This window comes from Pipistrellus kuhlii, unplaced genomic scaffold (genome assembly GCF_014108245.1).
Source record: "Pipistrellus kuhlii isolate mPipKuh1 unplaced genomic scaffold, mPipKuh1.p scaffold_m20_p_9, whole genome shotgun sequence".
NCBI lineage: Eukaryota > Metazoa > Chordata > Mammalia > Chiroptera > Vespertilionidae > Pipistrellus > Pipistrellus kuhlii.
Window position 1 is genome coordinate 61686373 of NW_023425595.1, and position 14828 is coordinate 61701200.

The window sequence follows — 14828 nt, forward strand, 5'->3', positions numbered from 1 at the left end:
GAAACATGGAACAGACTGACGAATCTCAGGGGGGAAAGGGGAGAAAGGAGAAAGAGGGGAGAGGTTAACCAAAGTTGTTATATGCATACTAGAGGCCTGGTGCATTGATTTAGCCTGGTCTATGAGGTTCGGGCAAAAACCGGCTCTTGGACATTCCCCAAGCAAAAGGGTGCAGGCCAGGCCAAGGGACCCTGCACCAGGACTCTAGTAATACATAAAATTAAAACAAAATTACTTAAAAAGATATTGTAGCCGAAACCAGTTTGTCTCAGTGGACAGAGCGTAAGGTCCCGGTTTTGATTCCAGTCAAGGGCATGTACCTTGGTTGCGGGCACATCCCTGTTGTGGGGTGTGCAGGAGGCAGCTGATAAATGTTTCTAACTCTCCTTCCTCTCTGTAAAAAATCAATAAAATATATATTTAAAAATAAATAAATAAATAAATGATATTGTAATCCTGATAACATCCTACCTAGTCAAGAATGATAAATATAGTGCAGGATATGGGTCCATAATTAAAAGCAAGGGAAAGGGCTTGTGCTTGCTACTCAATACAAGGGCAAGAAAACAAAGGGTAGCTTTTCCTTTTAAGCCCTGGTTCTTGCTAAGCAACAAAGAAGGGAGGTAACCCTGGGCCACAGTTGAGCAGACAGAAGAGGAGTTGTCTTGGATGGGATAGGCAATGGAGCTGCCATCTTTGAAAAATACAACCTCCCCACACCTCTCAGGTAGATACCAATGCCCCCATACAGATGGCGAGAATGAGCCTGACAGGTGTGAAGTGCCTTATCCCACAGCCACGTGGTGAATAAGGGACAGGGAAGGGATTTGGGGGAAAGGAGCCTGGAGGATGGGAGGAAGGTTATTCTTTCCAAAAATCAGGACTTTTTTAAAACATCACGGGATGCGGGACAAATTGTTAAAAATTGGGACTGGGGACATCTGGTCACCTTAGAGGTGAGAAGATCACACACACACACACACACACACACACACACATACTTGTCAACTTAAAACACTTTGAGGTTCCAAGTTCTCCTAGAATAAACACAAAACCTAGCAAGAATCACCAGATCTTTTGTGTCTGGCCCTGCTTTTCTCTCCAGCCCATTTGTTACATGCGCACACGTGCGCGCGCGCACACACACACGCACACACACACACACTTATGGGGGCGCACCAGCAGTCTGGCCTTACCACTTACCCTGTGGCACACGCATCAGTATGTGTCATTAATGGACTTTTATGTTCGCAACCAGCCCTTCACCAGGACCAGAGAAACAGAACTTCCTGTCCACCAACTGCCCTGAATGCCTGGGGAGGGGACTTGAGGAAGGCGCTGACATTCATTAACTGGGCAGCTGCGGTGTGCCAGATCCCTTCTAAGCCCACTGTGGAAATAAGTGGATTTAGTTCATTTTGTTCTGTCAAATAAGGTGGTAGAAAGGGCGATTAACTCCCTCTTCCAAATTAGCACCAGAGAAAGTATTGGATGAGTGAGAGGCCTGGGCTCCAGGGTGTAATCACAGAAGCTAGACCCCACAGAGACTTGGGAGGGTGTTGAGTGTATGCAGCACTGGAGGAGGTGGGCACTGAAGAAAGACGAGCTTTTCATGCCTGCTCTTTCCTCTCCTGGCACAGCCCTGCACACTGGTCCCCAGGCCCTCTGGGCAGAAATCAGCCCTGGCCCCACGGTCAGGGAACAGGATGGGAGGTACTCAGGGATGCAGGGGCAGGCCAGTGCACCCGGAACCCCCTCATGCTCCTCATACCCCCAGACTGGGGGCTTCAGCTGGGAGTCCCTTCTCCTGCCACCCCTGGCGCTTCTCTCCAGGAGCTGAGGAGATAGTGGTCCAGGCAGGTGGGCAGTGACCAGAGCTCTCCACACTGAAGCTCAACAGCCTCCAGGGCTCCCATCTCAGCTTGTGAAATACTTATTGTTAGATCAAGGCAGGGGGGAAGCCCAGAGCCCATGCAAGCATCTGCAAGGTGGATGGTGACAAAGAGAGCTGGCTAGCTGGTGCCTTCCTAGGGCCTTCCTAGACCCCTGACCTGAGGCAGGAATTCCATACCTCTCATACCCTCCACCCTCCCCTCCCTAAACAGCTCTATAAAAGAAGTACCTATGCCACTTTTTGACACGAACTTCCCTGGCCCACCCTCGGACCAGCGAGCTTTGCCCGGGAGCACAGATTAAAACCTCCCCCCTTTTTAATCGCCTGGACTCTGTGTCTTGCTTCTGCGTCGCAAACCGCTCAACTCGAACCTCACACTTATTCCCAGAAAGGTGTGGGCACGGTGGTTTCCTCCTGGGGCTGCAAGAGAAAATCAGTCCAGGTCTCTCCCAGCTTCTTGTGGCAGCCAGCTAGCCTTGGTTCCTTGACTTGGAGACCCATTCCCCCCCCCCCCCCCCCATTGCTGAATCCCAGTCACATGGCCAGTGAAACAGTCCAAATTCCCTCTCACAAAAACACCTGTCATTGCAGGTAGGGCCCACTCCACCCAAACCGCCTCTGAACTTGATTACATCTGCAGAGGCCCTATTCCCAAACAAGGTCACAGTCACTATTTCCCATGGGCCTGGGAATCTCAACCTCAGAGTGACACCTCCATCTTGTCCCAGTTCAGATTCCTTCCTGACTTAATCAGAGACTGAGTGCTCCGCCTCCTCTGCCCTTTGTACCTTTCTCAGAGGTGGATTATGTTCTTTTCCTTAAAGAGTCCTTACCTTCCACCAACTGTATAAATCTTGGACCTATAACATATGGGTCCATCTCCCATCTACCTCCAAAATAGCAACAATTATATTTTCCTGGGATTCTTAACTCACATATTTTGGATTTCCAGCCTAGCACAGTATAGTATAATAGTTGCTCAATCCTATATAATAAAAGGCTAACATGCAAATTGTCCCCTCATGTGGGAGTTTGACTGCTCGTTATGATGTGCGCTGCCCACTAGGGGGCAGTGCGAAACATGGTAGGCGTTGATGACTCAGCACTGGCAATAAGTGGCAGTTGAGGCACTGCCAGCCCCATGGTCCCCAATGAAAGCAGGACCACAGCGGCATGGTGGAGCAGGTGAGCGGGCAGCACCAGGCCAAGGTGGGGTGCCAGGCTAGAGCTGCGGGTCTGCGAGGCTGGGGGCAAGAGCTGGGACCCGATCTCTGCAGGACACCCTGAGGGACCCCACCCATACATGAATTCTGTGCACTGGGCCTCTAGGAAATATATAATACACGTTTTCAGGAATTTTGTCTGCAGGTCCTTCTTTCTCACTAGGAATTTATTATTATCAGTATTTATAATTTAAGGTGAGGCTGACGTCTCCCAAACAGAAGTTAATTTGGTTTTCAGAAGAGGAACTTCCTAGGATGTCATGACTGTGCTTGGTGCCTCCTGCATCAATCCCAGTTTCATCTCCTTTGCTCATGTCACAGGAAGCTGCCCTTGCCTCACTAGGATGAACAGATCGCTCCACAGACACTTAAATTTGACAAGGCCCTTCCTTGACTGTGTCGCTCAGCGGTTGAGCATGACTTATGAACCAGGAGGTCACGGTTTGATTCCCAGTCAGGACACAGGCCTGGGTTTTGGGCTTGATCCCCAGTGTGGAGTGTGCAGGAGGCAGCTATCAATGATTCTCTCTCATCATTGATGTTTCTATCTCTCTCCCTCTCTGAAATCAATAAAAAAAATTATATGTGTGTGTGTGATTATGTATGTATGTATGTATGTATTGACAAGGTCCTTAATATCAGCATCTTTTTGGGGTTGAAGACAATTTAAAAAAAATTAAAGATAACATTTTAATTAAAGCAGTGAATGTTTTTTGCAGTAAAACAGAAGAACGTGGAAAGAGAATAAATACCATAAGTCCACCACTTAGAATTAATAATTTGGAATACATCTTTTACCTCTATATATGTATCTATGTCTCTTTAATTTTATAAAAACTAATCATACTGTTCATATATTATTAACTTATTTTAGTATGTAACATATTTAAATAATGAAATAACTTTTAAAAGCTTTTTATAAAATTTATTGTATTATCTGATAAAATGTGATGAGTATCTTGTTCTAGTCCACACAGACCTAGGTAATATAACGGTAATGTGTTTGCAGATGTAATATATGTATATGTACAAAAATGTAATATACATGTTTGTATGTATATTAATGTATAATAATATAAACTACGCAACTAGACGGACTTTTATTTAAAGGAGATGACTCCACTTCTCCACACAACTCTAGAGGGCACCATTCATTGATGGTCAGTGAATATTTAACGAAAAAAGTTCAAAATGGGTTTGTCGGGTCTTCTAGCCAGGCAAATTTCACAGGTAAGCGTTTGAAATGAAGAAAAGTTTAGTTAAAAGTGGTTAGTATATAAAAACATTTTATTTATTTCTTCTAGTGAAAGACCATCGGGAAAACGCAAGTTTTGAAATGTACAGAAAAAACCCGCGTCTACTAAGTTTGTCACCTACGAGACGCCGTGGAAATTTCCATGCTAGGCGAGTTGCGGTGCCTACTGGGAGTTGTAGTGCTGCCGCCGTCTTCTTCGCAGCAGTCAGGGCCCCGCGAGACTTCATTTCCCAGTAGGCTGCGCGCCCTGGCTACTGGCGGGACTGGCGCTGCCGCGCTGGCTGCGGAAAGTGACTTTGTGAGCGTCTGTCCCTGTCGCGGGGATGGCTTCGTTCGTGACGGAAGTTCTGGCGCACTCGGGGAGCCTGGAGAAGGAGGATCTGGGCACTCGGATCAGCCACCTGACCCGGCGGGTGGAGGAGATCAAGGTGCAGGCGGGGAAGCCGTTGGCTGGCAGACTGAAAAGGGACGCGGGATCCCTGGGGGACGGGACGGAGGGGAGAGGGGCTAAGGGCGGACAGCGTGGGTGCGGCCGAGTCCGGTGTGGGGCTGGGTGGGGAGGAAGAGGGGCAAGAAGGCTGGAAGACTGTGGGTTGGAGGGGAGCCCAGGTAAGGGTTGGGGCCGAGGCGGCCTGGGTCGGCGGGGAGGGAGCGGCGATACCGGGGAGTCGGGACCCGGAGGGGGACGGAGGAGACCGGGGTCGGCGGCCGCGATGGGCCGGGAGGAGCGTGTGGGAGGGAGAGACGCGGAGACAGGACGCCTCTCCGGCTGGGAGCGCCCGTTTCCTGCACCCACTCTGTACGGGGTGTTGTCGAAGAGAACAGAACTGCACCATCCTCCGCGCCGAAACTTTCCTTGTGGACACCCATCCCCGTGTTTATCTCTTCTCCATCCCCGCGCCCTTGAGGCTGTGCCGAGTGTTGAAAACACGCGGGTGGCTCTTCTGCGGACCCTGCTGTTTGATCTTGCGATGGAGACGGACGAAAGGATGGAAGGCGCGAGCCGCACGCACTTGCCCTCGGGGCTGCCGGGGTGTCGGGGTGGCGCGGGCCACACCTCTGCTGCCCGCCTGGACGCACCTGGACGGAAGGCAGCAAGCGTGGCGTGGAGCCAGGAAGGCACACACAGGCTTTTAAAAAGGACCCAGATATGCTTTCCTAACGTTAACGATCCATGTCTCTGGCATCTCTTCTTTGCTAAGGGGTAGATTTCTTCAGCACCTTTATCTGCTGGACTGAGGACAGAGGAGGAAGCCACCCTCGCGGGGCTCCTGTCTGTGTGCCCGGGGCCCGACTCACCCATCCTCGCAGGGGTTTCTTTCCCCACTTGAACCTTCAGCCGGTTGAGAAGTGCTTTCTATATTCCAGACAGGCCCATTCACACCCCCCCCCCCCCCCCCCAGTTCGTTAATTTTGCTTATCAATATGTTGCCATTTCTCCTTCTTTTAGGTGTGTTTTGACCCATGTTTTAAGTTCCATCTCAGATGTACTTTTCCGTGGGAGAAGGATCCCCTCAGGGGACTGGAACGCTGTCCCTGTATTGCATTTCTCTGTTCTGATTGCTTTACTTACTTATTTATTTACTTATTATATATTTTATTGATATTTTACAGAGAGGAAGGGAGAGGGAGAGCGAGTCAGAAACAATCAGCTGCCTCCTGCACACACACACCCTCCCCCCACTCCCCTCACTGGGGATGTGCCCACAACCAAGGTACATGCCCTTGACTGGAATTGAACTTGGGACCCTTGAGTTCGCAGGCTGACAGCTCTATCCACCAAGCCAAACCGGTTAGGGCTGTTCTAGTTGCTTTAGTGTGTACTATATTTCCTACTAAACAGAACATATGTGTGGGCAAGCATAATTTATTCTGTATCTCCCAAAGCCTTGAGTAATTTAGTGCAGAAAGTATTCAAGATGTTCATTAAGTTATTTGAATGAAAAGAGACGATGGAACTCATCATCTTAGGGTTAAACTAGGCCTTACATTTTATAAGTGAGAAGCTAGAAATTCATAAATTGATTGAGATATAGATTATGGATTTAATTTTTCCATTTAATTTCTTTTCAGTTAGATGTATGCTTGAAATTGGTGGCTATCCTCTGCGCTGATAATTGTTCAACATGAGCACTTCCAGCCTTTCTTTCTCTTTTCTGGCATTTGTACATAATTCTTGGGCACTGTTGAGATTCGGTGGCCATTGTCTTTTTGCACCGCAATAATGTTACCGGTCCTTTAACAGTGGGAGAAATGTGTTTTTCAAAGAAACCCATTGATTTGGAAGGAAAGTGAATGGGTGTGTGAACTGGCAAGAAGTCTCCAACATGGAAGACATACATATTTATTTTTAACATATTGCTCATCATATTGGAATGTTTCTTACAGGGTGAAGTATGTAACATGATTAGCAAGAAGTACAGTGAATTCCTGCCTAGCATGCAAAGTGCACAGGACCTGATTACCCAAGTGGATAAGCTGTCTGATGATATTGACCTGCTGAAATCCAGAATAGAGAGTGAGGTAAGAAGAATTTGTTATATTGAGTAGGGAGATAGTTTAGCATCCTGATTCCTGAGACAATTCAGTTCTATACAACTTTTCAAGGCCTCACTTTCCTTGCTGGTAGATGGAAGTTGAATTGGATTATTTTATCTACATATTTATTTATTTATTAGTCTTTACCCAAGGATATTTTTTCTATTGACATTTAGAGAGAGAGTGGAAAGGGGAATGGGTGAGAGAAACACAGATGTGAAAGAGACACATTGGTTGCCTATTGCACTCACCTCGACGAGGGGCAAGGATTGAACCTGCAATCCAGGTATGTGCCCTTGATCAAGAATCGAACCTGTGGTGAGTGGCCCTATGCTCTAATCACTGAGTGACACTGGCCAGGGCCAAATACTTGAATCGCTGATGGCTATCAGTCTCTTATATCTGCAGCTGGCCTTAACACATTCACACTTCAGCACCGTCTTTGTCTCTTGGCTTCTCTGGCAGGTTGGCCTGGTTTGCCAGACAACACTCTGCTTCGTGTAGAAAGCTACTTTCCCTGGACACACAGAATACTTGCTCATCTGGTACTATGTCACTTTGGGACTAGTGCTTGCTAAAGTTCTTATCAAGAGTCTGGCAGGTTTTAAGAATGTTTACTATGTTCGCCAGAGTGATGTCATCACAATGAGAAGCAAGCTGGTCTGGAAACAGAAATATCTGCTTTGTAATTTTAAAATACATTTTCCCCTTACATTATCTCACCAATATTTTTCCTATTCAGTTTCCTCATAGGAAAAACAGGCAGTTGAAAGAAATAATCAGTTTGATGTCTTCAGCATCTATTTCTAAATTATCATTCAGGGCTCATTGGTATCCAAAATCAGGATGTTGAGGTATTCTAAAGGACCTTAAGAACAACACCAAATCTCTTCTCTTTGTGATAGTTACTAAAGAATGAACATGAACAGATGTGTTTTCAAATTCTCTATAAAACTTGCATCATAAGGGGGAAAAAACCATTAGTTTACCTGGAAAACTCTGTTTAATAGCTAGTATACCATTTGTTCTCATTGAATTTTTAAAAAAATATATTTTATTGATTTTTTTTACAGAGAGGAAGGGAGAGAGATAGAGTTAGAAACATCAATGAGAGAGAAGCATCAATCATCTGCCTCTGCACATCCTCTACTGGGGATGTGCCTGCAACCAAGGTACATGCTCTTGACGGGAATCGAACCTGGGACCCTTTAGTTCCCAGGCTATCGCTCTATCCAGTGAGCCAAACCGGCTAGGCCTCATTGAAGTTTTAATAAAAATAAATCTGTTTCTCTACAAATTTGGCACAGTTCAACTAATATTTCCCATATGTATTTGTTTGATTAATGAAGTCAATATTGCAATCTTGGGCTGTACGTTCAGAAATGAAGTGTCTGGAACAGGAGCTTAAAGGGCTTTGTACCTCTTGCTGGCCAGATTATGGCTGGTGAAATTTATTTAGTTCTGGTTGTATTATTTTGAAAGATGGCTGGTCTAAATGAGAAGGTCCAGGCCTGAACACCACACCATCTGAAGAACAGTGAAAGAAGCTGAGGTGTTTGGCTTTAGTAAGAAACTTTCAAGATTTGTTAGCCCTATTGTACAAGAGAAAGATTCAAATGTATGACTAGAGAAGAGGAATTAGATTGAATAGGTAGATATTATAAAGGGGTTTATCCAGTTATTTGGTATATTTGTTTAATATCTATAAGGTGCCAGGACACTGATAGTTGCAGTACTAAAGTTTTTTATTTTAAAATGTGAATCTTATGCCTGCTATAAATGAATAAAATAACATGGTACATACTAAATTGTAATAATGAAGTTAGAGAGAGGAGATGTAGCTCTGGATGGCTTTCTCCAGGATATAGTGTCCAAACCAAAATCTGAAGTGATAGATAATTAGACAGAAGAGTTAGGAAGAGTGTTGTAGTTTTATAGAGGGGCAGCATTGCAGAAGCATGGGAGTAATGGGGAGATGTCACTTTGGAGAGTTGCAAATATTCTATATAACTGTTTAGAGGGTTTGGTGGGAAGGGACGTAAGATGAGATTAGAAAGGTAAGCAAGGACCTTGTATAGCAGTGTAGGTTAGGGGTGGGGAACCTTTTTTCTGCCAAGGGCCATTTGGATATTTATAACATCATTCACAGGCCATATAAAATTATCAACTTAAAAATTAGCCTGCTATATTTGGTCAAACATTTAATTAACTTACTCGTAATGCCTTGGTAGGACTAGACCAAATGACTTTGCGGGTCTATACAGCCTGCAGACCAGACATTCTGTAGGCAGTATGGATGTTGTCTCAATGCTACTGTGGAAACAATGGAGGATTTTAAGCAAGGAGTGACATCAGATTTGAATTTTAGGAATCCCATTTTGCTTGCAGTTTGAAGAAAGGACACCAGGAAATTGAGAGATGGAAATGAGAAGGCAGTTAAAGTAATCAGGCAAGAAAACAGTATGATGTTTCCTCAAAAAATTAAAATCGCATCTCCCATTTGACTCAGTAATCCCACTCCTATGAATATATCCCAAGAAATCAGAAACACCAATCAAAAAGAATATATGCACCCCTATGTTCATAGCAGCACAATTTACAATAACCAAGATTTGAAAACAGCATAAGTGCCCATCAGCAGATGACTGGATTAAAAATCTATGGTGCATCTACAATGGAATACTACACTGCTGTAAAAAAGAAAGAACTATTACCATTTGCAATAGCTTGGATGGACCTGGAGAGCATTATGCTAAGCGAAATAAGCCAGCCAGAGAAAGATAAATATCACATGACCACACTCATTTGTGGAATATAATGAACAACATAATCTGATGAACAATAATAGATCTAGAGACATAGAAGCATTGAACAGACTGTTAAAACTTGCGGAAAAGCAGGGAGAATGGGAAGGGATGGTAAGTGATCAACCAAAGGACTTGTATGCATGCATATAAGCATAACCAATAGATACAGGCAGTAGGGGGGCAGCAAAGGCAAGTGCTGTGGAGTGGGAGCTGGCAGGGAAAGGTCAGTGGAGGAAAAGGAGACATATATAATACTTTCAACAATAAAGAATTTAAATTAAAAAAAAAAAAGCTGGGAAATGTGAAAAAAAATATCATGCAAGACAAGCTGGTGACCTCTGAAGTCAGTGGCAGTGGGGATGGAGAAAATGGACCAATCCTATTGACATTGAAGAGAATAGGATCTTTTGGACTTGTTGATGTAGGGAGTGAAAGATAGAGGAGTCAAGGATAATTGGGAAACTTGATCATTGATGCCATTTATTAAAATAGAGAACCTAGGGAAGGGATAGGTTTTTGTAAGGGAAATGAGTTTGAACAAAAGGTTTCTAAGGGGTATCCAAATGGAGTTGCACAGTTGAATTGTATTAAGATAAAGAGAGCCAAAAACTGGTTTGGCTCAGTGGATAGAGCTTCGGTCTTCAGACTCAAGGGTCCCAAGTTCGATTCAGGTCAAGGGCATGTACCTTGGTTGCAGGCATATCCCCAGTAGCGGGGTGTGCAGGAGGCAGCTAATTGATGTTTTTCTCTCATCGATGTTTCTAACTCGCTATCCCTCCCGCTTCCTCTCTGTAAAAAAATCATTAAAATATATATATATTTTTCAAAAAAAAAATATATATAAAGAAAGGAAGAAAGAGAGACTGAGAAATCAAGGTGAGTGAACTTGAAATGCAATGGCTCAAACAAGATACATATTTTTTATTTGTAGTAATCTAGGCTAGCAGTCTAATTCTACAACCTAGGGCCTAGTTACTCTAGTAGTCTGTGTCAGGAACTGTGGAAGAGATCTGAAGTTTAAACTTTTTTAAAAAATATATTTTATTGATTTTTACAGAGAGGAAGAGAGAGAGATAGAGATTTAGAAACATCGATGAGAGAGAATCATCAATCAGCTGCCTCTTGCACGCTCCCTACTGGGGATGTGCCTGCAACCAAGGTACATGCCCTTGACCGGAATCGAACCTGGGACCTTTCAGTCCACAGGCTGATGCTCTATCCACTGAGCCAAACCGGTTTCGGCAGATCTGAGGTTTTAACCATTTGCAAGTCAGTATTAGTCTGCCACTGTTTCATGGATGCTATTAGAATACATGGGTCTCCTTGAGTGTGAGATGAAGATTAGTTTATTATTCACAGCAGTAGCCACGGTGTGAGCATTTTTGCAGTGTCCCAAGCCCCAGTTCCTAAAGGGCAGTGTGCAGTGGATGTATTATAGAAGAGCACTCAGTTTAGGAAACCTGGGTAGTATGCATGCCTACTTTTTGCTTTGGAGGGAAACACCATCTCTTATTTTCTAAGTTGCTTAATATAGAAACATCCTTGAAAAAATAGCCTAGAACTAAAGACTAGTTATTGCTTCATTTCCAAGATAGTGTAGAAATGTGAGAGTTCCCTAAATAATTGTTTTCCAGCAGTGTGTAGAGAAGCAGAATTGGCAGCTTTTAGTGGCTTGTTGGAAACTGAGGCACTCAGGCCCATCCCTGACCTACTGAATTAGAATCTGCACTTTAATACAGTTCACCAAGTGTTATATATATATTTTATAGTTTGAGAGCATGACTCTATGACTTTGTGGTTGTTTGCAGGGTTGAAGTTGTTCTTTTCCCCATGTGCAGATTATAGCTGGAGGTTAAAGGCAAAGAGAATGCATAGAGAAGGCACACCTATTTTTTTAAGATTCAGACTTGGAAATGGTGCACGTCACTTCTGCTTATATTCCACTAGAGGCCCGGTGCACGAAATTTGTGCACGGGTAGGGTCCCTAGGCCTGGTCGGTGACCAGGGTGGATCTGTGGATCGGGGCCCTCACTGGCATCCTTGGCTGTCCTGGGACCTGTGGGCTGGGGGAAGCTCCTGCATTGAGCATCTGCCCCCTGGTGGTCAGTGCACATTATAGCTACCAGTCCTTCCACTGGTGGTTCCTCTGTTCAGTTGATTTGCATATTTGCTTTTATTATATAGTATTGGTAAGCTCTTAGACCCATGGTCATAGTCAATTGTGAGGGACACTAGAACATTTAATCTAGTTGGGTAGTGATGTATTGCTACTGTGGGAGAGTGGGAAAATGGATTATAATGAACAGCTTGCACATCACTCCATCCATGTCCATGTTTGGGTAAGGAAAATGATGTGGACTTGAGATAACAGCACTTGAAATGTGAAGTCATGGGAATGAATGAGGTTGCCCAGAGAGAGTGTATAGCATAGTGTTTCTCAACACAGACACTGTTGATACTTGGGGCTGGGTAATTCTTTGTTGTGGAAGTTATCCTGTTCATTGTAAGATGTTTAGCAATATCCCTGATCTCTACTCACTAGATGCCAGAACTCCTGTGACAAGTCAGAATGTCTCCAGTCATTGCTGGATAGAAATAAAGGGGAAAAAAAGTTTATATTTTGGGAACCACTGGTTCAGAGTAGGAAGGCTAGGGAGAAAGGAATATCAATATGTATGAGTGGTCAGAGGGGGAATGAAGCTCCCAAAAGGAAATGAGAAGAAATGGCTAAAGAAAAGGGAGAAAATCAGAGAATGGTGTCACAGAACTGAGGGAAGGAAAGTAGCTGTACTGATAAATGTGTAGTCTAAATTGATGACACATGCTTTGGATTTAGCAACAAGGAGTTGATTGGCACCAATTGTTTTGGAATAGTTTTAGGGGAATGGTGATCTAGTAGAAACTAGATTAATGTGTTATAGAGTGAATGAGAGGTGAGAAAGTAAGGACAATGAATATGGGTCACTCTTGCAAGGAACTTGTAAGTGATAGGATAGAAAGAAATAATGTAGCTGCTAAGCAATAGCATGATTGCTGCAGTGGAGGAAATTTTTTCTTAAAAATGGGAAAATTTAACATACATAAATCTGATAGGAGGAACCATGCTTTAGTAGGTATTTCATGAATGAAGGGTGAAATAGTGAGAGATAAAGATATAACAAGGAAAGAAAATAATTGATATTAAAAAGTTCCTGAAAAGGTGGGACAAAATGGGAGGTGGATTCTGACTCAACATAAGAAAATCTTTCTAAGAGCTGTCCTCCTGTAGAATGAATTGGCAATGGGGATACCATTCTAGTAATCTAGGTGAATGAGCTCTGATGGGATAACAGCTTAAACTAAGAATAGATGGTGACCCGAGGATATTTTGTTGGTGGGGATGGGCATTCCTGAATATAAGGATTTGGACTAAGTGGACCGCTTAAGGTCTCTTCCTATAACATCCCAATCTAATTAGCATTTAAATTTCAACATGGGTAATATTCACCTAATAAGGCTTATTGATTAGGTATGGATGCTTTATTTCTTAGATATAGTATAGCTTTAAATATACTTGTCTTTGATGTGTGAATTAGGTCCGCCGGGATCTTCACGTATCAACTGCTGAATTTACAGACTTGAAGCAACAGTTGGAAAAAGACTCAGTAGTCCTAAGTTTGCTTAAACAGCTACAAGAGGTCAGTAACTTCAAATTGAAGTTTAGTGTTTTGGTGGGGAGAAAGTAATTTTTTTTTCTTGGTCTTATTAAATGTCTGTCATTCTATGATATTTTCATAATTTAAAAATAAGCAGCCAGGCTTGAAATCATGGGTATATAAAATAAAATACCTAATAACTACTATCTTTTCAGTTTTCTACAGCTATTGAAGAATATAATAGTGCATTAGCAGAGAAGAAGTATGTCACTGCTGCTTTGCGTCTAGAAGAGGTATCAAATTCTTTCTCTAAAGCATGAACAGCCCTAGTAAGTTTGGCTCCGTGGGTAGTGCGTCTGTGGACTGAAGGGTCCCAGGTTTGATTCCAGTCGGGGACACATGCCTGGGTTGCAGGCTTGGTCTTCAGTAGGGGGGTGTGCAAGAGGCAGCGGATCAGTGAGTCATATTGATGTTTCTATCTCTTCCTCTCCCTTCCTTTCTGAAATCAGTAAAAATATATATTTTTAAAATAATAAAAATAAAGCATGAACAATTACTACTATTCTAGTTTTTAGCCAAGTTTGTTCTATTTATTCCTTATCATATAAATAGAGGCCCGGTGCATGGATTTGTGTACCAGTGGGGTCCCTTGGCCTGGCCTATGGTGATAGGGCTGAAACCAGCTCTCTGACATCCCTCGAGGGGTCCTAGATTGGGAGTGGGCACAGGCCAGGCCAAGGGACCCCACCGGTCCACAGTCACGGCCAGGGAGGGACCGCAGGAGGGCTCCAGAGCGTGTCCAGCCCATCTCTCCCAGTCCCAATAGCTGGACCCCAGCAGCAAGCTAACCTACCAGTTGGAGCGCCTGCTCCCTGGTGGTCAGTGTGCATCATAGTGACTGCTCGAATGGTTGGATACTTAGCATATTAGGCTTTTTATTATATAGGATATTCCAATTGCCCTAAATCCAGATGGAATGTTTAACAATGATTCCATTTCACTTCTAGGCACAGAAATGCTTGAAGTTATTAAAATCCAGAAAATGCTTTGATTTAAAAATGTTGAAATCTCTCAGCATGGAGCTCACCGTACAGAAACAGAACATACTCTATCACCTTGGCGAAGAGTGGCAGAAGCTGATTGTGTGGAAGTTCCCACCATCAAAAGGTGCTGCTGACCTCAGGTGGACTGCTTTGCTTAATCTGCCTGGACCAGTTTGGCCTCTGAATATATGCTAAATATCTTCTATTGGTAGATGAGAGATATCTACCTTGCAAGTCTATACTGAGTTCTCATATTAGTCCAAATGTTTGTTAGGGTGAATTCATTTGGGTCTCTAAAGCGTCTTCACTTTATTTTCTTTACATCTCTCTGTCTGTCCCTTTCAGTAGGAAGGAGCAGAGAAGAGAGAAGCTTATTGGGTGGGTGGGGTCCATGTGGTGAAGGTATGAAGACCACACAAAGCTTCCGTTGCAT

General features: G+C 43.8%; 1 protein-coding gene across 3 annotated transcripts in view; it reads left to right on the forward strand.

Moving 5' to 3' along the window:
- The first annotated feature begins 4601 nt into the window (after positions 1 to 4601).
- Positions 4602 to 14828, forward strand: part of ZW10 (zw10 kinetochore protein) — a 37182-nt gene continuing 26955 nt past the window's right edge. Inside the window, exons 1-5 of one of the 3 annotated variants that reach the window (XM_036428063.2) lie at positions 4602 to 4800; positions 6761 to 6895; positions 13293 to 13394; positions 13568 to 13645; positions 14360 to 14519. In XM_036428063.2, the coding sequence (XP_036283956.1) occupies positions 4696 to 4800; positions 6761 to 6895; positions 13293 to 13394; positions 13568 to 13645; positions 14360 to 14519 (580 nt within the window). In that variant the 5' untranslated portion in view covers positions 4602 to 4695. Of the gene's footprint in view, positions 4914 to 6760; positions 6896 to 13292; positions 13395 to 13567; positions 13646 to 14359; positions 14520 to 14828 lie in introns of all 3 variants that reach the window. The other 2 variants (XM_036428066.2, XM_036428064.2) reach the window with 2 other exon arrangements.